Raw genomic sequence first — 26,651 nt, forward strand, 5'->3', positions numbered from 1 at the left:
AGACGCCTCCACAAACCAACCACTGTTTGATTAGTGAGGATGTCATACAAAACCACACACACACATATAAACACACACGCAGAGCACCATCCTGAGGTTTGAAGACCTCTAAAGACCTTTCTTCTTTTAAAGATGCATTTTGGGCTGGACATATTTGGGCTTTAGTTTGCATCACAGCCCAGCCGAGAGCATGATCTGCTACTGAAAGCAAGAATTTGATTGGACAAACACCTCTATAGTGCAATACTGTTCAGTAGAAATGTTCATTTATCCAATTATGTAAAAGAAATCTGCTGTACTTGCTTGAAAGAAAATAGCTCTGCTGAAAATCTGAGCTGGTTTGCATGTTTTTAAGCTGGTTTATGATGGTGTCCCAACATAGTCAAGCTTGTCTTTACCTGACCAGCTGATAAGTGGCTGAAACCTCTTTAACCCTAAAACCGTATTCTGGACAAATGTGGGCAAAATAGTTTTGATTTATTTTTAAAAAATACTTTCCTTAATCTGAGTGGTACAAGACTTGGCTACTTTTCCTACGTTTGCCTCCTGAACACACACATTTTTTTTTTGACTCAATTCTACAATGTTAAGTGGGTGAAAAAAACTCTTGTATCTTGTATTTGGGTCAAAAATGGGCACCCATACTGTAGAAATGAATGGGAAAAACTGAGCATTGTAAAATAAGCCAAAATAAGACACCAGGTGACAGCAAAGTCACTTCATCTTTAGGGTTTAGCTCTAAGAACTTATTGGAATGACATATTAATGTAGTTAAAATAAAATAAAATATAAAAATTAGCATAATTGACATAGAAAATATGCTACTTTTTGAAGTAAATAAATTCAAAAATACCCCCAAAATAAAAAAAAAACACCATAAATGGATATACAAAACTTTATCGAAAACAGTGATATAACATTTAGAACAAATAAGAGTCCTTTGTGCCAACATTTGTCCACAATTACAGGATTAAGGGCTAAAAAGTGAATACGGTTTGAGGGCTGCAACCAACTGGGAGACCAGGTAAGACCAGCAAACCGTTTTAAACTTTTTTTTCCGACCAGGAAATTTTGTCAACATTCAACAAAGTGTACTTTTTGATGAGTTTTAATGGGATGGCTTTAAAGGGGTGTTTTGGGTATCTCTGCGTTCGTACGATAAGATGGATGTTGGTCTGGTTTGGCTGTGACCCGCCCAAATAATTAGGCCCGCCTCAGGGTCTGCCTTCATAAATCCAGCTCAAGGTCTTAGATCTGCTCACTGACACACCATTTATCACGCACGCACTCATGCACTCGCACACATACTTTTGGGTCAATTATCACAGGTGTGCTGTGCCAGTGACCACTTATTACTGCCTGTTAGTGAACTCTGTAAAAATAGCTTGTAATCAAGCTCTTTAGTAAACAAGAACAAGGATGTTACATTAGACTCTAGCTGTGAATGCTAGATCTGACACTCTAGACGTCTCTGTTCAGTTAGGGAGCAAGTGTAAGTAGCAGTGATTATAGAGCTTCTTTTGATCATCGGTATCAACATATGAGTGGATGGGCTAACGCATCTGACTTAAAGCTGATTGGCTGGAGATATAGGAGGACACACCCCTAACAGGCTTAAAAGAGCTCAGTGGTGACCATCTAATTTGATATGGGGCTCCCATACCCGATCTCACAACCAATTCGTAGGAATTCGTACGAGTGATTAAAAAGTGGCTAATTCGTATTAATTCATACGATTTGTATAAACCCACGTGATGGTTAGGTTTAGCGGCGGGGTCAGGGGTAGGTCATTCGTACGAATTCATCCGAATTTGCCAATTCGTAAAAAATCTGTACGATTTAGTAAAATCGTACTAATTTGTACGAGTGAGGTCGTATGAATTGTTACGAATTAGCCACATCGCAAAATCCGTACGAATTGGCTCCCTCGCAGCATTGTAGGCCAGTATTTGTACTATAAAAAAATGTTATTTAATTTCTAAAATATATTTTTAATTAAAATGTATACAATAATGAAAACTATATCATCCTCAAGTTGTTCCAAACCTGTATGAATTTCTTTATTCTGAACACAAAAGAAGATATTATGGGCAACAAAGCCGTTTAAGGGCACTATCCCTTTAACATTACATCTTTAACAGACTAAACTGTAAAAAAAATATTTTCAAGATTTGTTATCACAACATATTTTCTTTTGTCAAATAAACTTTATAATAATTTATTTAGTTGAGATAACTTATTATTTTGAGTTTCTGATGTTAAATTAATCTCCTTTATTGTATTAACTCACTTTTTCCAGTTCAATCAACTTAAAATTTTAAGGCAACCCAGGTTACTTGCTTTTTTAAGTTAAACCAACAATATTTTTTTACAGTGTAGTAATCACAACATTTTTCTTTTGTCAAATCAACTTAAATAATTAATTTAGTTCAGATAACATATAATTTTGAGTTTCTGATGATTAAATCAATCTCCTTCATTGTATTAACTCACTTTTTCCAGTTCAATGAACTTAAAATTTTAAGGCAACCAGGTTACTTACTTTTTTTAAGTTAAACCATCAATATTTTTTACAGTGTATCTGATCTACTAGTCTGTGGAGGCAAGGACAGATGAAAGCACGATAATGATAGGTGTTGCAGCCCTCATATGTAATTGGGATGTAAATGTTACGCATAACAGAAAAGGCACAAGTGCCACTTATGTAATAACCCAGGCGACTCTGCGCTTATACCAACGTTAACCACAGACTAAACAAAAAGTGCATCACATGGAGATCACGCTGCTATAATAAGTGTATGTGGGTGTGTAAATGTCTACAAGTGACCTTTCCTCATTTTTTTTTTCCACTGTCATCTTCGCTTTACTTCCCTCACACTTTCTTTCCCCTCCTCGGTGAGTGGTCTCGCGGGGAGCTGCCCAATCTTGCCTCTGTAACGTAATTATTTCAATATAAACTATTTAGGACATGTTTAAATGCCTGAATTTGATAAAAGGCCCTTCATGTGCGATGACAGGCAGGAGAGCTTGGCCAGCACGCTGACAGACACTCGCTCAATCGCACTCGGGAAGATTGCAAGCGAGGGAGGATAGAGAGAGTGATTGAAATGACTGCGAACAGTTTCCAGATGTTTGATTAGAAGGTGTGTGTGTGTACGGTGTCATCGGGGGAAATGAATTATGGGAGTGAACAGTTTGTCTTGTGTGTGTGTGTATGTTTCCTCGGTCCAGCTGATGGGACCCCAGGCACGTCTCTGCTGGCCTGCATACTTTTGTGTTTGGGACTCGAATAGCTTGAAAGGAGTTTAGCTTTTGTCTTCCAGCTTACAGTTCTAGTATTAGTAGCTGATGGACTTGCAATCACCAATCTGTCTGGTTTTGACAATATCTTTTATTATATGTAATTATATAAGTACATGCACACTCATATTCTTTGTAATATTTATCAAAATGGGTTCTCTTGTTTCAGAATGAATTGCATTATTTCTACATTATTTGGAAAAATGTACTGTATGCTGATTTGAACGAGTGTTAAATTAATTAATTAAAATATAAATTTCTGAACAATCCATATTTTTTTATTACATTATCCTAATAATAATAATAATAATAATAAAAAACAAAAATTAGGGCTGTCAAGTGATTAATCGTGATTAATCGCATCCAAAATAAAAGTTTGTGTTTACATAATATAATTATTTTGTACATATATAAATACAAACACATGCATGTATATTTAAGAAAAATATTATATATAAAATATTTATATATAAATTATATATATATATAGTATATACATGAAAATATTTCTTAAATATATACAAGGATGTGTGTGTATTTATATATATAAAAAATTATACAGTGCACCCACATATATTATGTAAACACAAACTTTTATTTTGGATGCGATCAATCACGATTAATCGTTTGACAACCCTATTATGTGCGTCTCCTATGTGTGTGTGTATATTTGTATTCAAACTAATAAATTAATAGCAATTTAGTTTATTTAATGTAAATGAATAGGATTAGGATTTCTTTTCTTTTAGTTTTCCAGTCAAATATAACTTAAATCTAAAAGGCATTCAGGTTTGGTTGAGGCACAGAAGCAAAACAACTAGATGTTTGTTAGAAGAACTGTAAATTCTCCATTGTTTTTCTGAGTTTAATTTTGGATTGCTGAAAATCCATGCACATTTTTCACTACTTTCCTACGTTTTCTGCACAAGATTTTACAAAGATGCTGTTCTAATATATGATCTGTGATGTCAGGCAATCTCTTCCTGTCTAAGCTGGTGATTCTCAAGTAAAAATAGATGTTTGGACCAGCGGCTGGTTGCTTAAACTGACTATTCTTACAAGTTTGTCATCTAATTTTTTTAATGTGAGTTACAGAATGGTCTGATTTGAATCTGAACGGTAAGACTGATTATACCTTACTAATTGCTAGCCGATCAGACACATCAGACTCTTTTTTTTAGCAAGCTCACCTTTCCTCACAGTCACCAAACAGCACTGTGACAAGACCAAACTGATAGGGTCATACAGCAGGCCTGTTTTCTCCATCAGTTGTCCATTTTTCTCTCTCTCCGTCAGGACACTGAGCTCTATTTGTGTTAATTCACACAGAGCCCAGTAATCCGCACAATAGCAGCCAGGCGGCATCACCTCGGATGACACCGGGCCCGACGACGGACCCCCGCGCGCTCCGAAGAGTTTTAGTGCCGGGGCCGAAACCACGCTGGTTTTTCCTGGCGGCCCTGGACAAGCAGCGCCTGTGTTATTACATGGCAAAATCCCTTTATGAACAAAGCAAATAAAACAGGCCATTTAAATCTCCAAAAAATACACTGGCGCGCTCAACGGCGCATTTCTCAGAGATTAGCTAGCCTGAGGTGAGCAGCCTGAAAACAATCTGCAAAAACGCTCCTTTTGTTGAAAACTCTGTCCTGACTTATTTGTAGAGGTTCATGTTTCCACAAATGTATTAATTTTAATTGCTTTTTTCTCTAAATATTTGGTGAGGCTACACACATCCCTGAGTACAGACCTTCGCTCCAGAGCTCATGGGGATTCCACATTCTTCTTGCAAGCTTTCTTTCTTTCTTTCTTTCTAATCAGATCAAGTTTAGCGTAGCACTTGTTTTATAAGCACGTCTCTGGCTGCTGTGTGAGCGTTTGCTCTCCCCGTTTCCGATCGAAAATCGATGTAGATGAATCCTCTCAGCCTCTCAGTCTTCGCCCCTGCAGTTGTTTATCGTTTACAGATGTGAAAAATGTCCAATGTTTGCTTAAACTCAAAGCTTATTTAGTCCCATTAAACTTCATTATGTGGAATATCATTAGCCCCCTGCCTGCGCTAAGGAGCCACTGGAATAAAGTGCGTGTGTGTGAGAGAGTGTGTTTTTTAGGGAAGTGTGATTGCTAAATCACTGTTAAACATTCCATTATGTCATTTGCGCTATAATTTGTTTTTATTCTGTTAATGAATCCGCATGATGTTATATTAGTTATCTGAAAGCATCTTTTCAATGCAAAGATTCGGATGATATATGTGCGGGTTAGGGATTGTAGAACGTCTTGACCTGAACACACATCTGACGGGTAGACAGGAAATAAACCATCAGAGATGATGGAGCACTTCCTTTAGGACACGGAGACCGACAGACCTCACGGCACAGGCTCACACTTGCTTTTATTAGACAGGATAGGTCTTCTGATTCTGGAGACGTCTGAACCATTGAACTCGACGGAGAGGTTTGATGCTTAACACACAGATTGAGATGAGAAAAGTAGATATTATGATTTAGATGCAAACTTCTAGAGAGCTTATTCTCTTTCTCTTTATTATCTTTTTAGGGGAAATAGAGCAGCAGAGATAAATGATTCAGACAGACTGAGATGGAAAACATTATTTATATTTTAAATCAGGAAAACTGATTTGCACTTTGATTTTCACAGCTTGGAACGTGTCTGTTAGTCCTCACCCTACTTGCTGAGTTGTTAGCTTATTGTTTTACTGTGAGTACGTTCTAAACAATGCTGGGTTGTTTGAACCCAAATTTGGGTAAAATATGGACAAACGCAAATGTTGGGTTAAAATGTCATTTCAAATTTTAACCCAACTTTCACTTTCAACTGTAAATTTTTTAATTGCATTTTTAACCCAGCATTTGGGTATGTCCATATTTGACCCAAATGTGGGTTGAAACAACCCAGCATTTTTAGAGTTTAGCCTAATGGATGTACTGTATTTGTGTGTTTTGTGTTTGCTCTTCGCATATGTTTACGAATTGTGCAGAACATTGGTTAACTACTCGTTGTTTTTAATTGTGCTTTATTATAAATAAATTGCCTTGCCTTGTTAATCAAATCAATTAAATGCTGTTTAGGCGTCATCTTGCCCTATTGAAGAGTTGTTTTAACCTAACTTTGGGTCAAATATGGACAAACCCAGCCATTGGGTTAATTTTTTTAAGTGCATTTTTAACCCAGCATTTGGGTTTGTCCATATTTGACCCAAATTTGGGTTGAAACAACCCAGCATTTTTACAGTTTAGCTAGATGGATGTGCTGTATAATATTTGTGTGTTTTGTGTTTGCTCTTTGTATATGTTTACGAATTGTGCAGAGCATTGGTTAACTACTCGTTGTTTTTAATTGTGGTTTATTATAAATAAATTCCCTTGCCTTGTTAATCAAATCAATTAAATGCTGTTTATGCGTCATCTTGCCTTAATTGAAAGCCCTATTGCTCATCATATACTCTAAAATTTGCTGGGTTGTTTTAACCCAACTTTAGGTCAAATATGGACAAAGCCAGCCATTGGGTTATTTTTTTATTTTTTTACCCAACTTTTGGGTTTGTCCATATTTGACTCAAAGTTGGGTTAAAACAACCCAGCATAGCTTTAGAATGAGATTCATTCAATATGTTTTGAACATTTCACAATTGCATTGTTTAAAGTGCTAAACTATTTCATACAGTGGGATCCAAAAGTCTCTCATTTATAATCTGACTTATTAATCTGGAGTGTGTTTCCCAAAAGCATCGTTAGTGTGTTCAGTTACAGTAGCATGTGTATCTGTGGTCTTAAGCTTAGTGGAAACTTTCTGTCCCACAGTTCAGTTAATATTAGTGCAAACCTTAGCCAGTGTGTGTTTGCTACAGCTACTGAAATAACTGCAGAGGAAACCCCAAACTCCACACACACAGTTTTCCTACACATTTGTTGATGGGATTAGCTTTTATTGGGTTTGTGGACGGTGTGCCAGGGTTGGCTGATATATTTAAGATGATGTTGTGGAGCTGCTTGTTTAGGAAAACTGTTTATATATCCAAAAAGCTGTTTATGAGAATAGTGGTACTGGTTTTACACCCCCGTATGAGTGTTTTCCACCATTATCATCATCATCATCATCATCTCTCTCTCTTCTCTGCAGACATTGATGAGTGTTTGGAGAATAATGGAGGTTGTGATCATTTCTGCCGGAACACGGTGGGCAGTTTCGAGTGCAGCTGTCAGAAAGGACACAAACTCCTGACCAACGAGCGCACCTGTCAAGGTGAGTCACTTTCCACACTACAAATTGTTGCTTTCTGGATGGAAACACAAATGAACATTTTACATCTACATGGGTACGGAGCCCCGGCAGCACAAAATAAATACCACGGTCATTAATTAAGAGTTTGTTCCCTCGTTTTACTAAATCAGGGTCATAATGTAATCATTTGTTTCCCTGTTCCCATGTTTTAGTGAACAAGTGGTTTGTTTCACACAAAAGGATATGTTTAGGAAAATGTTCAGGCTGCACTGATACTTACATAAAATGTCAAGTACCATAAATGACTAAAAATGTATGACTGAACTGTAAATGTTTAGTGAAAATCTTCCTCTCCATTCTCAGCTGTAAACTTAAAATACAGCAAGCTATTGTACGGCTTAAAAGCAACTTGACTTGTTTTTGAATGAAAAAAGAGTTAAACTTTCTGGAAGACCCCATCAATTTTGGGGGATAAATATTTTAAAGCCATTTGGGCAAGATGTGGATTTAGAAGCACACACCTCTTCATCAGAAGCACCTCGTGCTCAGGCTGTTGTTTGGTTGGGATGCTGGCAAGCATTTGGCGTCGTATGAGGTGTGTGTGTTTAGTTGAGTTTACTGGAGGTGAATGGTGGCGGATTCCTACAAGCATGTCGGAGCACGAGTGGGAGTACAAACAGAAATTAAACCAAAACACCACACCACCCTATTCCTGGCTAATCAGTGTGTGGGGTGTGTATGAGTGTTTTTATTGAATGGTGTGTTGGTGAAGCGCAATGTTGTGGATGTGCCATCTTTCTGTCACGCTTGTCTCTTTGTATATTATCCCCGCTATGTTTATAGGTACATCTTTGGTTTTTAATTTTGAACTTTTCTATTCCCTTCATAACCAGAAAATCCATCAAGGGAAAATAGCTGGCAGTTTTTTCTATGGGTGTGGCAGGTTAAAGGTAGAGATAACAATAATATTAAAGGTAGAAATGGCAATTTGTTTTAGAAACACTTTTGTTACATTGGAAACTCTCTTTCCACCCTGATCAATAAGGTTAAAACATCTTCTGTGGAAGTCCCAGGGCCAAAAAATGTTCGTCCAATCAACACAATGTCCTACCTGCCTGTCAACATATGTATTTCAATACATTGATGGGTTTGTGTGTGTAAATGTGTGTTTTGGTCCTCTGCAGATATTGACGAGTGTTCCTTTGAGAGGACATGTGACCACATCTGCATCAACTACCCGGGAAGCTTTGAGTGTGTGTGTCACAAAGGTTACAGTCTCTATGGCCTCACACACTGTGGCGGTGAGTTCACAATCTCACTACCAGACAATGGTTTTACAAAAACAAAAAATCACAATTTGATGGACAAACTGACATCTGTGCGTAACAGATATTGACGAGTGCAGCATTAATAACGGGAGCTGTGAACATGGCTGCGTGAACACACCGGGCAGTTACGAGTGTGTGTGTCCTCCTGGACAAAAGCTCCACTGGAACAAGAAAGACTGTGTTGGTAAGTCCTCGTTTCATTCCCCGTCCCTAAATATCCCATAATGTTTGTCGTTTCCATGGTCACTGTACCTCGTTTGTCCCTCAGAGGCGGTAAAATGCCTCCCGAACGGGAAGCCGGCACCTCGTGCTCAGCTCATCTGCACTAAGACCGGTGGAGGAGAGACGTGTTCACTGTCCTGTCCATCAAACGCCCTTTTCCTGGCTGGTTAGTTACCTTACTTTTTGGGATTTCTCTGGAAGTCAGTTGAACAGAATGTTGTTTGGATACATTCGTTATAAATTGTAAATCTGTTCACTTTCTTATATACATTTGAAAAGAATATATTTATTTAAATCAAGTAGAAGCAGCGCGATATGGTTATTGGCTCAAACAGTCTTTGCCCTCTGCTGCCCTCTAGTGGTTCAAACCTTACATCACAAAATTTGCATGCTCGGTTCAATCAAATCAATAAGTCATATTAATACTGCTATTAATGACGTTGAACATGCTAGCATTGTCATATCTGTTAGATAACCAAACAAACAAAAAAAAGGGCAAGATACGTTCAATTGGCCTGACCAGAGGAATCATGTGAATGTGATATTTGACATTCTGTGGGAAAGTGACTGGAAAAGAATGTTGCAATGATATTTCATAAGGACATCTATCATCTCCGCGGACTACTTTGGTAAAGGTATTAAGGTGTTAGACGCCCAAAACTTGTCTCTGACAAATTTTATGCAAGGGCCATCGGTTAAGAGGAATGTGCGTAAACATATTAATATCCAGAAGTAACTTTCACACAAGTCCTGATTCACTAAACTTTGGTCCAACACAAGGGCTACATTCTCACTCACTACGGTCTAAAAAACATATATACAGGTGAGTTTGCACTGTATTAAAAAAATATTTTCAGAGAACATTTATTAAATACATTTTTTTTCTCGCTTGTTTGAAGGTTTGACGTTTTTCGCTTAAAACGAGAAACAATTTTTTTAAAGGTTGTAGACTTTTTTATAGAAAACTTGTACTACAGAAAGTAGTGTGCATTATATATATATTAAATATAGTGAATTTTGTCAACAATTTGGCAATGCAGTGTTAATAAAGCTAATATGCACAATAAAGTCTAGTATGCACTACAATAATAAGTATGCACAAATCAGAAATGTGACCTTGTATATACTAGAATAAATCAAGTGAATAAAATCTAAATGTCATCTGTAAGTTAGATCAATGCGAATCTGAGTATATGAGTATGTGTGTGTGTGTGTCTTTATGACTCTTGGATTCTCTGTACGTGTGTGTTAATGGTCTCCCTGGGTTCGAGCACTAAGCCTGATGTATAAAACCTCTTTTAATCCTGTTCACCCGCGCTCTGTAGCCGCTCGCCAACAGAAATACTCAGCCTGCCATTGGACGATTTGTGGCAAGGCCGAAGTCAGGCCAATGACTCTCTAGACAACTTCACAGTACTCTGTCATGATGACAGCCAACCCTCTCCACTCACACACACACACACACACACACAGTATACCATACACACACACTACGAGACAATACTCAGGTGCATGCAGCACCTGGAACATCTGTTTAAAAGCTTTCTCTCTCTGTGTGTGTGTGTGTGATTTAGACTCCGAGAACAGTTACACTCTGAGCTGCGGGGTGCCTGTCCAGCCAGGTAAAGCTCCACTGAAGAAGAACGTCACTACATCCAGCAGTAGCTCCCTGCAAACCTGCACAGGTACTGTGTCTTTTCTCTGAATTACTGAATTGTGGTTTATCTGCACGGAAACTCTCACAAACGTGTGTACTACAGTCAAGTATGCACTACAAACAGTAGTCTATAATATTAAAACAGCTAACATGCATTGTAAAATATAGTATATGCTATAAAAAAACAACAAGTATTCACTACAAAATCTAGTAAATAAATCTCCTCTCAATCTTCGGTAGATCGAACACTTGCCATGTCCTATCCAGTATCTCTTCTTTCCTTTTTATTCTCTATTTTTTTTCCTTTCTTTTTCCATTTTTATTTCTTGTTTCTTTCCCATTCTTTCCTATTTCTCTTCACCTGAAGGGACACGGTGAAGGAAAAAAAAATGAGATGGGAGGGAAAATTATGCCAGTGACTTTGTGTCCTCTCGCAAAAGAAACTTTGTGTTCACTTACAAAATGTTTTGTGTTCACCTGAGAAAGTTTGCATTTCAATGCTTTTTGTGTTCGCTTGCAAAACTTTTACGTGTTTTTTTTTTTGTTTTTTTTGTGTGTTTTTTTTGCGAGCGAACACAAAAAGCATTGAAATATCCACCATGTCCCTTAATTGGCTCTGTACTCCCCTTTTCTCTTCTTCTACTTCGTGTTTGTTTTATTTCTTTTTTATTCCTTTTACTTTATGTTTTTTCCTTCCTTTCCAGATTTTCTGTTTCCTTTCTCTTTCTTCCTTTCCTTGTTTCCTTGTTTCCTGTTTCTACTTTTTGTTTTCTTTGCTTGTCCTGGTCTGTGTACCTTCTGGTAATTACATTTTCTACTTAAGAGTAATAAAAATAAAAATAAAAACGGTTTAATTTGAGATTTTTAGTTTTATGTTAGGTCATCCAAAAATTAAAATTCTGTCAGTATTTACTCACCCTCCTGTTGTGCCAACCCTGTAAGACTTTCGTTCATCTTCAGAACACAAATTAAGGTATTTTTGATTAAATCTGAGAGCTGTCTCACTCCTCCAAAGGCTTCTATTGTAATTGAAACCTGCTGGCCCAGAAAGTTAGTAAAAACATTGTTAAAATAGTCACATACAGTGGCTCAGCTTAAAGGAGTAGTTCACTTTTGAAAAAACTTTTGCCTATAATTTACTCACCCCCATGTCCTCCAAGATATCCATGTCTTTCTTTCTTCAGTCGAAAAGAAATGAAGGTTTTTGATGAAAACATTCTAGGATTTTTCTCCATATAATGGACTTCAATGGGAACCAAACTCGTTTATCAAAATGAACAAATCTTTTTTCGTGTCACAAACGAAATTACCGAATTGACTCGGGAAAGATTCGTTCATTTTGACGAACGAGTTCGAACAGGAGAGTCACGAACGCGCATCACAGAACAGAGCAAGGCGACCATTTGAGCTTATAAAACTTAAACTTTGTTTTTTATCTTTTAAATGAGCGACCGTTTCGCTTGATAAGACCCTTATTCATCGTCTGGAATCGTTTAAAGCCCTTTGAACAGTTTGCACTGAAACTGTCTTTTGGACCTTGAACCGTTTGGCTCCCATTAAAGTCCATTATATGGAGAAAAATCCTGGAATGTTTTCATCAAAAACCTTAATTTCTTTTCGACTGAAGAAAGAAAGACATGGACATCTTGGATGACATGGGGGTGAGTAAATTATCAGCAAATGTTTTTTTTAAAAGTGAACTACTCCTTTAAGTAGAAAATCTAATTACCAGAACGCACACTGACTTTTCCTTTCCTTTCCTTTCCTTTGCGCTCCTTTCCTTTCCTTTCCCTACATCTCGTTTCGGTTGGCTCAGAGCAAGGACGCCTCTGTGTTTTTTTGGCCCGATCAGCAGAGATCAGACAGGACAGCTGTAAACGAGCGTGACGTGTTCCAGTCCATTACATCGCATGACAGACTCTGGATCACTGCAAGGGCGCAGATACAGAGATCTGTGAGGACAATTAGGACAGGTCCCATCATTCAACCCTGCCGAGGTCGCAGACACGCTACCGTTATCCCCAGTGCTCTCTCTTTCCCGGCTCTCAGAATTCGACATTCCCCATGTGGTTCGTCGTGTGGATTTTGGACAGCTATGCAAGACTCAGACAGACAGACAGACGGCTTCGAAATTCTCTCGCATACACAAGCGCCGCTTCTTGTTTTGGACGGCGTACATAGGAATGCTGTGAACCTGAGTAAATGACTCTGTGCTGGCTGCACATCTATGCTGACAGATTTGAAATACACAGACGGGCTTCTACCACAGGGGCTCCACGAGCAAACAGACAGTTCGCTTGATTCACACATTCACTGTTCGGTGATAGTTTCACTACCAAACCTCCCGCTGTCGGCTCCAAAACCGCCACACGCTCGATATGCTTTTAGAAGACCAGCTGAAGTCCTCGACCGCAGTGTGTTCTCGTTTCAACTCCTGACCCTTCGTCTCCCTTCATTCCCTCGCTGACTTTGGGCTTCTTGTGTTAAACTAGACTCTCATATTTTTAATGCGTTGGAATGGGCCGCTCAGCCCGCAGGACAGATTTAGTGTGCTTGACTGTTGGATTTGAAAAAGGCCTCATATTTTGGTGTTTTCCATGATTATTGTCCAAACCCTGCGATTTCCCGTCCATCAGAGATGCTGGCCCAGCCCGTGAAGCAGAAAGCACGGTTTAAGATCAAAGACGCCAAGTGCCACCTGAGACCCCGCAACAAGGAGAAACACCGGGACACGGGGAAGCAGAGCCTGCAGGGTGAGGAACACACCAAACACACCTTCACAAATAGCTCTTCATTCAAGGATTCTCATCTCCTTTCCTTGCTGGTTTCCTCTTTCCTTTACACTTCTCCCTTTCTTTTCTTTCTTTTTTGCTGCTTCCTGTTTTTTTCTTCTTCTGTTTCTAATGTCTTTCACTTTTTTCTACTTTTCCCTTGATTTATTTCTTTTTTTTCCTCTTCTTGTTTCCTTTTATTCTTTTATTTTGCTGTTCTTGTTTCATTCACATTTTCCTTTCCTTTTGTACATTTTTGTTTTCAAATTTCTTCTTTTCTCTTCTCATTTTTGAAATATTTTTTTTTTACTTTTCTTTCCTTATTTCCTTTTTTTTCTTTGTCCTGTTTCTTCCTCTACCTTTTACTTCTCATTTCCATTTTTCTTCTACCTTTCTCTTTTCTTTTTTTCTTTTTCTTTTCTCGTGTTTTTTATTTCCCATTTCCCTTTTTAATCTTCTGTTTTTTAAATATTTTTTCCCTATTTCCTTTTCCTTCTCCCTATCATTTTATCTTCTTTTCTTTTGTTCCCTTTTCTTCTTTTCTTTTCCTGTTCCTGTTTCATTTACATTTTCCTGTCTTTTCAAAATTTCTTCTTTTCTCTTCTCATTTTTGAAATATTTCCATTTCCTTCTCCCTACCATTTTGTCTTCTTTTCTTTTGTTTACTTTTTCTCATTTTTGACCTTTTCCCATTTCTCTTTTCTTTTTCTTCCTCGTTTCCATTTTCTATTTTCTTTTCTTTCTTTTTTCCTGTTCCTTTTCATTTCCTGCATCCTGTTTTTTTTCTTCTTCTGTTTCTAATGTCTTTCACATTTTCTTCTACTTGTCTTCTTTTTTATTTTCGCTTTTCATAACTTGATTTCCTTTTTCTCTTCTTGTTTCCTTTTCTTCTTTTATTTTGCTCTTCCTGTTTCATTTACATTTTCCTTTCTCTTCTTCTTTTGTATATTTTTGTTTTCAAATTTCTTCTTTTCTCTTCTCATTTTGAAATATTTTTTACTTTTCTTTCCTTCTTTCCTTTTTTTCCTTTGTCCTGTTTCATCCTCTACCTTTTACTTCTCATTTAAATTTTTCTTCTACCTTTCTCCTTTCCTTGTTTCTCTTTTCCTCATGTTTTTTATTTACCATTTCCCTTTAATCTTGTTTTTCCTATTTCCTTTTCCTTCTCCCTACCATTTTGTCTTCTTTTCTTTTGTTTACTTCCCATTTACTTCCCATTTTCTCTTTTCTTTTCACCTGTTTTTCTGCTCTCCTCTTTCTTTCTCCTTTTCCTAATCCTCTCTTTCTTATTTCCCGTTTCATTTACTATTCTCCTTTTCCTTATTCCCATTCCTGTCCTTTCAGCAGCCGGTCAGTTACCTTGCACAGACGACTGTCAGGTGACGTTCGTGAATCTGAAGTGCGACTCTTCCAAAAAGCGGCGTCGTGGCCGGAAGTCTCCATCAAAGGAAGTCTCCCACATCACAGCAGAGTTTGAGATGGAAATGAAAGAAGAGGAAGCCTCAGGTAACATTGCCTGCATGTGTGTACAGCAGTTCTCTCTTGTTGACTGTCGCGTTCCCACGTCATGCCATCTGTGACTTCAGAGTGTAAATGTGATGTCTTTATGTGTCAGAATCATGTAATGTGGACTGTGTGCGTGAGAAGACCAAACAGAGGCTTCAGAATGCCATGCGCACACTGAGGAAGTCCATTAGTAAACAGCAATTCTACATTCAGTTCTCCGGCACGGCGTACGAGGTGGCCCAGCGTGCCGTGCGACAGACAGAAGGAGATGAGACCTGCAGTATAGGACAGGTCCTCACTGACGGGAAGTGCGGTGAGTATTTTGGGATAAGGGTTTTGTTTTCTGATCTGGGGTGGAAGACACTTTCATGAATCTTGTATCTGTGTGTTTGGGTGCGTTTCTGTGTGTTCGGGTGTCTCCCAGTCAGCTGCGGTGTGGGAACGTTCTACAGCGGAGAACAGGAACAGTGCGTCATCTGTCCGCCAGGAACCTATCAGGACAGGGAGGGCCAGCTGTCCTGCGAGCCCTGCCCCAGCACCGAGGGACAGGGCATCACAGGGGCCAAGAACGTCTCTGAGTGTGGAGGTGTGTGTGTGGATACGCTCAATCAATGAATAGCTTTGTGATGGTAATGACACACCTATTGATTATTGGAGCTGATTAATGCAAGACCACGTTTTTGCAAATTAATCAATAGATTTTAAAATTCAGGGTAAAAAAAAATCCCCAAATTTCTCAGTATTATGCAAATGCAAGATTTCCAATAAAGGACTTAGCAAAGTCTGGATCAATTGGTAGCAGCTCATTTGAACTATTTGAGCAGCTGAAAGGTATTTGACTGACGGCATACAAACACACCTCATTACTGAAACCTTTATTAGGTGATTATTAGGTAATAAATTCATGGTAAAATGTCAAGCCGAAATGTTTACAGATATTTGTGTTGCAGTGTCATAATGCTGGATCAATTGACTTTATTGAAGTAAATAATCAGCAAAAGTTTTTTTTTTTAAAGTGAACTACTCCTTTAACTTAGAAAGCAGTTATTTCATCTTGAATGGTACACTGTAAAAAAATATTGATGGTTTAACTTAAAAAAGTGAGTAACCTGGTTGCCTTAAAATTTTAAGTTGATTGAACTGGAAAAAGTGAGTTAATACAATGAACGAGATTAATTTAACCATCAGAAACTCAAAATAATAAGTTATCTCAATTAAACAAATTATTATAAAGTTGATTTGACAAAAGAAAATATGTTGTGATAACAAATCTTGAAAATATTTTTTACAGTGTAGAGCAATCTAAAATAAACAATACTCAAAATACTCAAAACGCCATTCTCTGGTTGTAGGCCAGTGCCCTGCCGGTCAGTTCTCTGCTGATGGTTTCCGCCCGTGCCAGCCGTGCCCGCTGGGCACCTTCCAGCCCGAGCCGGGCCGTGTGCTCTGCTTCCCCTGTGGAGGAGGTCTCTTGACTAAACACACGGCCAGCACGTCCTTTAGAGACTGTGAAGCCAAAGGTATGATGCAACACTGCAAAATAGGCACATTTCTCATGCATGTCCATATTTACTTGGTATTTTCTCTTCCCCATATTTCTAGTTCACTGTGCTCTTGGGCATCATTACAATGCCAGCACGCACCGGTGCATCCGTTGTCCGGCTGGAACTTACCAGTCTGAGTCTGGACAGAACTACTGCATCACCTGCCCTGGAAACACCACTACAGATTTTGACGGAGCTAACAATGTATCTCACTGCAAAAGTAAGGCAGATATATGCAAATCCATTCACAGATCCCATGATAAGCTGTGAATTCACGGCTCTGTCTGTTCTCATCCCTCGCAGATCAGCTATGTGGCGGTGAACTGGGAGATTTCATGGGCTACATCGAATCTCCCAACTATCCCGGTGACTATCCATCTAACGTGGACTGTGTTTGGACCATTAACCCTCCGAACAAGAGGCGCATCCTTATTGTTGTACCAGAGATCTTCCTGCCCATCGAGGATGAGTGCGGGGATGTTCTTGTCATGAGGAAGAGTGGTATGGTATACCTGTCATTTTGGATGCTAGTTAGTTATTGCAAGCAGGAATGCAAATTATTGAGCTCCTCTTCTCTCTTTTTAGCCCTGCCCACTTCCATTACAACTTATGAGACATGCCAAACTTATGAGCGACCGATCGCCTTCACCTCCCGTTCACGCAAGCTGTGGATCCAGTTCAAATCTAATGAGGGTAACAGTGGAAAGGGATTTCAGGTTCCATATGTCACTTATGATGGTAAGTTGCAGATACAGTCCAAACATGTAGCCACACACATTCACACACTACATTCAATGGAGCCCGTGAAATCTCATTATTTTCGGACCATTCTCTGTAAACCCATAGAGATCTTAGTAGATCAGCAGTTTCTGAAGTAACAACAACCCTGCCACGTTCAGAGGCCTTTATTCAGATTGAACTTCAGCAGATCGTCTTGACCATGTGTGCCTAAATGCATTGAGCTGCCCTGTGATTGGCTGATTCGATATTTACGTTAACAAGAAGTTGAAAAGTTTACCTCAATAAAGTGGCCAGGCATTTAGACAGCAACTACACAAATGAGATACTTTAAACATTCTATAAATTGTAAAAAGTTATTCGTGTGCAAACGATTAATCGCGATTAATCGCATCAAAAATAAAAGTTTATGTTTACATAATATATGTGGGTGCACTGTGTATAATTATTTTATATTTATAAATACACACACGCGCGTGTATATATTTAAGAAATATTTTCATGTATATACTGTATATAGATTTATATATAATTTATATTATATATAAATATAAATATTTTATATATAAATAATATTTTTTTCTTAAATATACATGCATGTGTGTGTTTTTATATATACAAAATAATTATACACAGTGCACCCACATATATTATGTAAAGATAAACTTTTATTCTGGATGCGATTAATCGCGATTAATCGTTTGACAGCCCTAGTGTACATAAATAATATACTACATTTATTAATATCAGTTTGTGTTTTTGTCATTATAGAAGACTACCAGCAACTCATAGAGGATATTGTTCGAGACGGTCGACTTTACGCCTCAGAAAACCACCAAGAGATATTAAAAGTGAGCATTTATTTTCACTACAGTAAGTAGCGGTCGTCAGACATAACTTTAATAACCCGTTTCTCTGTTTTTTCAGGATAAGAAGCTGATTAAAGCTCTGTTTGATGTGCTGGCCCACCCTCATAACTACTTTAAATACACCGTGCAGGAATCAAAGGAGATGTTTCCACGTTCCTTTATCAAGCTGCTACGCTCCAAAGTCTCCAGGTTTCTACGGCCGTATAAATAGAAACCCGAACATTTCTTCCACGACCCCGACTCTATCCCCATCTCTCTTCCTGTCTTTTCTCCACTATCTCCCAGAAGGCCTAACTACTGCAAGAAGATAAAGACGTTTGGCCTTCTTCCCGTCTGAGATTTGTCCATTTGTCCCTTTTTGTCTTTGTATGTTTGTTTTTTATTTGCTAATATTTATGTGCTTGATTTTGCAAAAGCCCTCTTTGGATGTTTGATATCTACAGTATATATTTGTAAGTGTGTGTGTGTGTGTGTGTGTGTGTGTGTGTGTGTGTGTGTGTGTGTGTGTGTGTGTGTGTGTGCGTGTGTGTGTGTGTGCGCTTGTCTGTGTGTACAAAAATGATGTGGAAGCTTATAAGGACACATACAGACACACAGATATATATATATATATTCTTGTTTGGAAAAGGTTATTTTCATGCCCCTGATGTGCACAAGGGGTTTTAATATCCTAGTGCACTTAAAGTAAGTGGTTACTTAATGAGAAAGGATTCACTTTACGGTTCTGACCACAAAAAAATTCAAGATAAAGATAAAAAAAAAAACAGGATAAAAGACAAAAACTACCTGTCAGTATGAGAGTTAGAGTTACGTGTACGTTGTTTAACTAGTATTTGGAGCTTCAACTGCACTTGAATTTTATATTGTAGAGAATAAGGAAATATAAGTTGCTTTTTTTGTTGTTGTTTTTGTTGTATAGAGATGTTTTACCTTGGTTGTAGAAACAAGAAATGTCCGTACTGCCCCTCTACAGGGATACAGAAAGATATTCTCACCTCTCCCTCTCCTGAAAACTAAACACACTTCATAATAATCTCAGTTTAATATCAGAAAAGTATTAATGTTGAAGTGCCATTGTACCTCTTTGTCAGCTTGACCAGTATAAGATTACATGATGCAACAAGTTTGTCATTAACCTGCAATTTAGATTTTGAGAAATTGTAAATATGGTTCCTTGAGCTTGTTGTGTCATAAAACTCATGGAAATGGTGAAGAGTTTATTCAGAACAACAAAGAACTTGGATTTAGAGACTTATTATGGTGTATTACATAATTATATCATATCTATTGCATTTCACCTTTGTGCTGTGCACAAAGACACATATTTTGCTCTTGTTGAACTGTGGATGAAGATTAGAGGCTGTTTGTTGATACCTGAAGTATGTGAAAAATAGCCATCACAATTAAATCAAATCACACAACCACATAAATCTAGATGAGCCATAACGTAACTGACATACAGATAATATTACCTGTCATTTTACAGTGTTCTGCGTTGTTTTACATATATTCCTATTTGGGAGGGAGGGGCGGAGTGATCGTTCTAAAGCTGCTTTGTTATATGAGCACTTATTAATGCTTGTATTTGTAATATCCACATATGGACAGGGAAACACATCCGCTCATAAATAATCATACATTCATGCATGCACACCCAAAAATATGCTAGTACAGTAATTTATGATTTGTGAGAAAACCGCAGGTTGTAGTTGATCATGTGTGTGTGTGTGTGTGTGTCAATCACATATTGTTGTCTCATTTGATTACTAAACAACGGCATATGTGACTGTTTGGGGAACAGTTGCCATTAGCAAAGATGAAGAAAGTGTCACTGCTAAACTAACTAATACAATACACACACAAACACACACCTCGATGGCTTCACACACAGATTTAAGTACTTTTCCCCTCAGATGGAGAGAGTGACTCAGACTGCTGCTGGTGTGATTTGTTAGCTTTATGAATACAGATTTGTAAATGATGTACATATGTTAGTGTTTTTTTGTTTTTGTTTTGTTTTTTTAAAGTTAATATTTACAGTAGAAGGAGAGACAATGTGCTGGGGAAGGTCACAGTCACAGTCTGACATTTTCAGGACTGTTTTGGAAGGCTCTGTTAAATTAAATGCTTTCCACCATGGTGAATGACCACATTTCAGAAGAATGAACAATTCAGCAGTGTGAAGTCAACCCCAGAAGGTGTAGAAGAGAATGGGAACTATTGTTAAGACCTCACTTTATTAATAAATCATTCAAATCTCACGCTGTTTGTTGTGGTGTTACGTTTCGTTTGAAACAATTGTTGCTTATTCTCATTATTTATGAAACCTATTAGATAAATCGTTTTTTTAAAGAGGAAAAATTAGCAAAGTTATAAAAAAGCACCCTTATGTCACCTAACGTCATTTTGAATGATTTGTCGTCCTCTTGTGGTCATATAGGCCTATCATCAAAAATCATGCCGTTTCTCCCCACAAAGGGGCAGTATGGACCAAGATTTTAGCTTTTCAAAATATTTGAACTAATTTAAAAACTAAAAAGGGTGTTATTCATGTTTCAGAATTAAATGTTTAACTACAACTAGCTGGTCTAGACTGATATACGTTTACAGATCAAGGTCAGACAAAAATACAACCTTTGATAAGACAGCACAGACAGATATAGATGGCACTGGTATGTGTTAACAAACTGGTCTGTTTGCAAAAGTAAAAGGTTGGCTTATGTTATGTTTGTTATTATTAATGAAGTTACATGACCGAAGCTCTAAAGCCAGTCTTCGCCAAGAGGAGGGGAAAAAGAGCCAGAGCAGCTCTAGGGGGAGTGTCTCTGAGAGCGACACAAACGCACACACACACACACACACACACACACACACACACACACGCACGCATACCGGGGCACCACGCGACTCCAGTTCAAACAAACCAGCGCGAGCCTCTGCAAACAGTAGCCGCTGCGTTTTCCCTCTCCTGCCGGTTGTGTATTAGTCTTTACCTGCACATCTTCGAAAACACATTTGGGTTAGACTCTTGAGTTTGAAAAGGTAAGTATATCTCTGGTATGTAAATGAGCACCGCATATATTTTGAATATGCATGAATTAATATGTATAAGAGAGTGCGCTGTTATAAATGATGCTCGTCTGTTTGGAAAGAAGAGACAGTTACCATAGATACAGCCAATTCTTGAATACTTGCTAAACATGAGTGATTGATTGTTATTATATTATGTGTTGGTTTTATTCCGTGTTATTTAAACCATGGCTTATCATGTTTATCTGGCATAGGACACCTGAAATGAAAAGCAAATTATCATGCAATCTAGCCCATCAAACTGGTAGTTCGTTTTGGCTCTTTTTGTGAACCACTGTTACAGTAACAGTAAAAGTGGCAACAAGTATATGGGTATTCATTTTTGGACATGATAATGTTTTTATGACCAGCATGATAAATACCATGATATTCTTTGAAATACTACAGCTTATCAATATGGAAATCATTCAGTTCCATGAAATATATCTAAGTGCCATCGTGAGTCCATCACTTTACTATATGTTACCATCACATTACATGTTTTTATTTTTACAAGAGTAATATATTTTTGTTTAGTTCTGTTTTTTTTTTTTTCTCCGACCATCTACTGGACTATTATTCAAAGCTTTTGTCCCACATAGTTTTACTAGTGTGCTTAGTCATCCATCTTTTATGAATTGTTATCATTATTCTTTTCACACACATTTTTTTTTTTCTGGTTGTGCATTGTTTGAGCACTTATGTATTTCTCAGGTAATGGAGTAGAAAGCTTTCAGCTTTTCCCCTACTTGTTATTTCAGGTCAAAAACAACATTTTAGCTCCCCTTTCTTTCACAGGGCTTTGTGTCCTCTTTCCTCCCAAACAATTGTCTCTCTTGCAACGCATCTTTTTTCCCTCCCGTCTTGAAAGTGCAGGGAACTCTATTGTTAGATATAGAAATCATGACAGAATGGTTACCATGGCTTTGTGTAAGATCTCGGCGCTAACACACAGTAGAGTGGGACATACCGCCGCCAACCGGGTGTCTGATTGTGGGTTTTGATAATAAGCCTCTGTCACCACTCACATCTCCCTTTATCTTGTATCTCGTACCTTTTTGTCCCTCAGGTGTATTGTTATTGAGGAGAAGCATGCAGGCTCTCTATCCCAGCATACGGTGGGCCAACCACTGAATACGGTCCTGGACATCCCAAAGACTTGCACAAGACAATCTGATCCTAGCTAAAGTGGAATCCTATTAAACACCAAACACCACCGGACAAGCACGTGCCTGTAAGAGGGGAAGAGATAGTGTGTGTGTGTTGCCATGGCTTTCACACTTTCGGAAATCATGGCAGCCCGACGACAGCAGCAACAGTCTCAAAGAGGAGGAAGAGGAGTGGTAGAGGTGGACGAATACAGCTCCAACCCAACTCAAGCCTTCACCTTCTACAACATCAACCAGGGTCGCTTCCAGCCGCCCCACGTCCACATGTAAGGAACTCGCATATGCACGTTTAGTATATGGTGGACTAGTTTGTTTTTAAATAAGCAGCACTTTAATTTGCACGCTGACAGCATGACTTGCTTTAACTGATGGACATGTTTGGGTATTAAGTCAAAATTCATGCTGTTTTTAAGCAGCTTACGCCATGAGAGTTGTGTTTTTAAGATACCAAATATTTCCTATGAAGTTGGGTTCATGTGAATTTCGAGAATATGAATTATTAAGGGATTCCTGAAAAGTAGGGCTGTCAAACGATTAATCGCGATTAATCGCATCCAAAATAAAAGTTTGTGTTTTCATAATATGTGTGGGTGCACTGTGTATAATTATTTTATGTGTATAAATACACTCACATGCTTGTATACATTTAAGAAATATTTTCATAGATTTATGTATCTTTTATTTTATGTATAAATATAAATATTTTATATATAAATAAAAAAAAATTTCTTAAATATACATACATGTGTGTGTATTTATATATATATATATATATATATATATATATAAAATAATTATACACAGTGCACCCACATATATTATGTAAACACAAACTTTTATTCTGCAATTAATCGCGATTAATCGTTTGACAGCCCTACTGAAAATAGACTAGTTTGTCTAATTGTTCAACTAGTTGCTTTTGAAAATATGGGATTTTGCACATGCTTTTATCCATGAGGTTGTTTTTTTTGTTTTTTTTTCAGATAGGCCATATTTTTTTTTCTTGCCATTTTATAAAGGAAAACAGGTCACAGCTATTATTCGCAAATATTTAGGAATATCTGTGAGCGTGTGTGTTGTTGGTAGAGTCTGTGTGGTCGACCCAGTAGGAGATGCTCTAAAGTGGGCCATTCTTATTCAAAACTCTGCCGTGTCCCTCAGAGACCCGTTTCTGCCAACGCAACTGTTTAAGCCGCGAGAGAACGATATATAACCTTATGTATTCCCACTCCTCTCTCTCTCTCTCTCTCCACAGGGTAGATCCGTTACCCCATGACTCCCCCAAGCCCCCGGGCTACACGCGGTTTGTCTGCATCTCCGACACACACTCGCGCACTGACACTATTCAGATGCCGTACGGTGACGTCTTACTGCACACTGGAGACTTCACAGAGCTCGGCCTGCCCAGCGAAGTCAAGAAGTTTAACGACTGGCTCGGTGAGAGGTTTTTTTGTTTGTTCTCGACTCTTCCTTAAATCACTTTTGCCAGCTGTCTAATTCAAAATTGGAGAATTAATTTTTTGCAATACTTTTTATGGATCACTGCATCATTTGACTAATTCTGCATATCTTTAAGCCATTTTCTACACTGATTCTGTGGATTTAAGTGATAAAATATGTTAAGCAGAGCTAAGAGAACTGCAGTCTTACAAAAAATTAAATACAGAACATGCAAGATATGTGGGATGTGTGAATGATGCATGTTCAAATTCTACTGAAGCCTAGATTTATTGAAAAAGGGGTTCATGTACTAGAAAACATGAATGAAAACATAGTCTACCAGTCCAAATAGACTTATTGGAAACAGTTAATTCTAAACTTTTACAGATTTCTGATGTCATCTATATGTTGTTACATGTCATCTGTAATATTTATAAAGCTTCATAAACTCATGATGTATGACCTGCTCTGTTCACACCATGTAATAAAGCAGAATTAAAATTGAGAAAAGGGATGCATTGGGCATTGAACATTAAAATATTTAATTTATCACCATTCTAGCATTTTTATTTATTAAAATTTTCAATTTTATGTAAAATTTTATAAATTAAATGTTATATAATTTTTAGAGCTGTCAAACAATTAATCGCGATTAATCACATCCAAAATAAAAGTTTGTGTTTACATAATGTATGGGTGCACTGTGTATAATTATATATATATATATATATACACACACACATGCTTGTATATATTTAAGAAATATTTTCATACTGTATATAGATTCAAATATAATTTATAAATATTTTATATATAAATAATATTTTTTTCTTAAATATGCATGCGTGTGTATTTTTATATATTCAAAATAATTATACACAGTGCACCCACATATATTATATAAACAAACTTTTATTTTGGATGCGATTAATCGTTTGACAGCCCTAATAATTTTATACAGATTATTATAATTTTATTGTTAATATCACTATAGGAAATAAAGCACAGAGATCTTATGAGAAATCTTTTTAAAGTCAAGCTTTGATAAAATAATTTCAGAATATTGTAGTGAGTTTGAATGTAAATTCAAGTCCGTTCATCACAAGCAGAATATCTTGAGGTCATGTGTTGCATGTTTTTGTATTCATAACTTATTGTACGCATGTCCAAAAACTGTGAGACAGGCTCAGTAATAAATCGAATAAGAAAGATGACTGGCGTTTGAGGTGAGGGAATAGAAAGCAGCATAGATCTGGATAGATGGATGGAGGTTAGTCAGCGGGGTGCAGAAGACACCAGTCAGATTAAGACTTTCGCTCGTGCGTCTCATCCTCTTTCCCGCTATTGATTCTCTGCTGTCCTGCCTCTCTCATTCTTTCTGGCACACCGTCCCTGTGCCAAAAAGGAAGTTCGCGTGTTTGTTCTCGCGTTTGTCTCTGTATAAATATTTATAACGTGATTCTTTTTCTCATCTCTGAGTCTTTGCTCCTGTGTATCTGAGAGAACTCGCTGCGCACATGCTTCCTTTATCCAGCAACAATCCTCAGAGATATGATTTACTTTTTACCTCACAATACTTTATAGTCTGTGCCAACACACACACACACACACACACACACTATCACATGGACTTCCTCATATGGGGATGCTCTTAACTCTAACCTACTGTAGTCTCAAGCCCTCCTTGTCAGTTTTATGTTTCTCTTTCGCTTCGACACTGATTTTGAGACTGCTTGAACATGTCAGCATTAATATTTTTGTCAGTTTGGGTTCTTCAATAATGGAGCATCACCTTAGACCTTAAAGTAGGTGTGGTAAATGGCAATACAGCATTAATGCAACTCGAAGGAGGTGTGGAAGCATGTATAGAAACCTACAACAGAGGTTTACGTAGTAGCTTAGTAAGCTGGTGCTATGTGTCCTAGTTGTTACTATATTGTGTGTTTTAGCACTGCTGGAATGGGGAAAGAACAGTGTGTCATAGCGATTGAAGATATCTGTCTTGACTCTTGTGTGTGTGTGTGTTTAAAGAGACAAAAACATTGTGAAATGGGTGGACTGTAGGTGAGTGATAGACTCTGGTTCACTGATAGGGAAAGAAACTAAAGTCTTTTAAATCCACTTTTTGTAATGTCTATTTAATGATTTTTACCACCTGTCTTCATAGTGTGGTTTCTTTATCTTCATTTTCAGGCTTTTCTCTGTGAATATTCATATATATATATATATATATATATATATATATTAGGGCTGTCAAACGATTTATCGCATCCATAATAAAAGTTTGTGTTTACATAATATATGTGGGTGCACTGTGTATAACTAAAGGGTTAGTTCACCCAAAAATGAAAATTAAGTCATTTATTACTCACCCCCATGCTGTACCAACCCCGTAAGACCTTCGTTCATCTTCGGAACACAAATAAAGATATTTTTGATTGAATCTGAGAGCTGGATCACTCTTCCATAGACTGCATAAGGGACTGGGTCTTGACGGCCCATAAAGTCATTAAAGAAAAGGTTTAAATATTCCATGTGCCTACAGCGGCTCAATTATAAGTTTATCAAGCGACGAGAATACTTTTTGTGCGAAAAAAACATAAATAACGACTTTATTCCACTATTCCAATACTTCCTTATGGGCGCATGCGCGAGAACTGAGACGAGGACGTTCTCCTTCGACTACTTTTTGTTACCGGCTGCGCCGCTTAGGAGTTTTACCGCCACCTACCGTATAAGATGATGTGCTGATATAGCTGGAAGCGCAAAACTTTCTGTTTACAAGCAGAGGAA

General features: G+C 37.7%; 2 protein-coding genes across 6 annotated transcripts in view; both read left to right on the forward strand.

The window, feature by feature from the left end:
- The window catches only part of scube1 (signal peptide, CUB domain, EGF-like 1), a 70,083-nt gene extending 49,642 nt beyond the window's left edge, over positions 1–20,441 (forward strand). For 2 of the 4 annotated variants that reach the window (XM_039667668.2, XM_039667671.2), the window contains 15 exons: positions 7,444–7,566; positions 8,730–8,846; positions 8,935–9,057; positions 9,142–9,261; positions 10,670–10,780; positions 13,389–13,505; positions 14,868–15,029; positions 15,139–15,342; positions 15,454–15,615; positions 16,382–16,549; positions 16,632–16,793; positions 16,877–17,074; positions 17,159–17,311; positions 18,083–18,162; positions 18,239–20,441. In XM_039667668.2, the coding sequence (XP_039523602.2) occupies positions 7,444–7,566; positions 8,730–8,846; positions 8,935–9,057; positions 9,142–9,261; positions 10,670–10,780; positions 13,389–13,505; positions 14,868–15,029; positions 15,139–15,342; positions 15,454–15,615; positions 16,382–16,549; positions 16,632–16,793; positions 16,877–17,074; positions 17,159–17,311; positions 18,083–18,162; positions 18,239–18,391 (2,153 nt within the window). In that variant the 3' untranslated portion in view covers positions 18,392–20,441. The remainder of the gene's footprint in view (positions 1–7,443; positions 7,567–8,729; positions 8,847–8,934; positions 9,058–9,141; positions 9,262–10,669; positions 10,781–13,388; positions 13,506–14,867; positions 15,030–15,138; positions 15,343–15,453; positions 15,616–16,381; positions 16,550–16,631; positions 16,794–16,876; positions 17,075–17,158; positions 17,312–18,082; positions 18,163–18,238) is intronic. The other 2 variants (XM_039667670.2, XM_039667672.2) reach the window with 1 other exon arrangement.
- A 595-nt stretch (positions 20,442–21,036) lies between these two features.
- The window catches only part of mpped1 (metallophosphoesterase domain containing 1), a 71,488-nt gene continuing 65,873 nt past the window's right edge, over positions 21,037–26,651 (forward strand). The window contains exons 1-3 of one of the 2 annotated variants that reach the window (XM_089127063.1): positions 21,037–21,222; positions 22,319–22,684; positions 23,674–23,855. In XM_089127063.1, coding sequence (XP_088983189.1) covers positions 22,518–22,684; positions 23,674–23,855 — 349 coding nt within the window. In that variant the 5' untranslated portion in view covers positions 21,037–21,222; positions 22,319–22,517. The remainder of the gene's footprint in view (positions 21,223–22,318; positions 22,685–23,673; positions 23,856–26,651) is intronic. The other variant, XM_039667807.2, reaches the window with a different exon arrangement.

This window comes from Pimephales promelas, chromosome 24 (assembly GCF_988280905.1).
Source record: "Pimephales promelas chromosome 24, fPimPro1.hap1.1, whole genome shotgun sequence".
Lineage (NCBI taxonomy): Eukaryota > Metazoa > Chordata > Actinopteri > Cypriniformes > Leuciscidae > Pimephales > Pimephales promelas.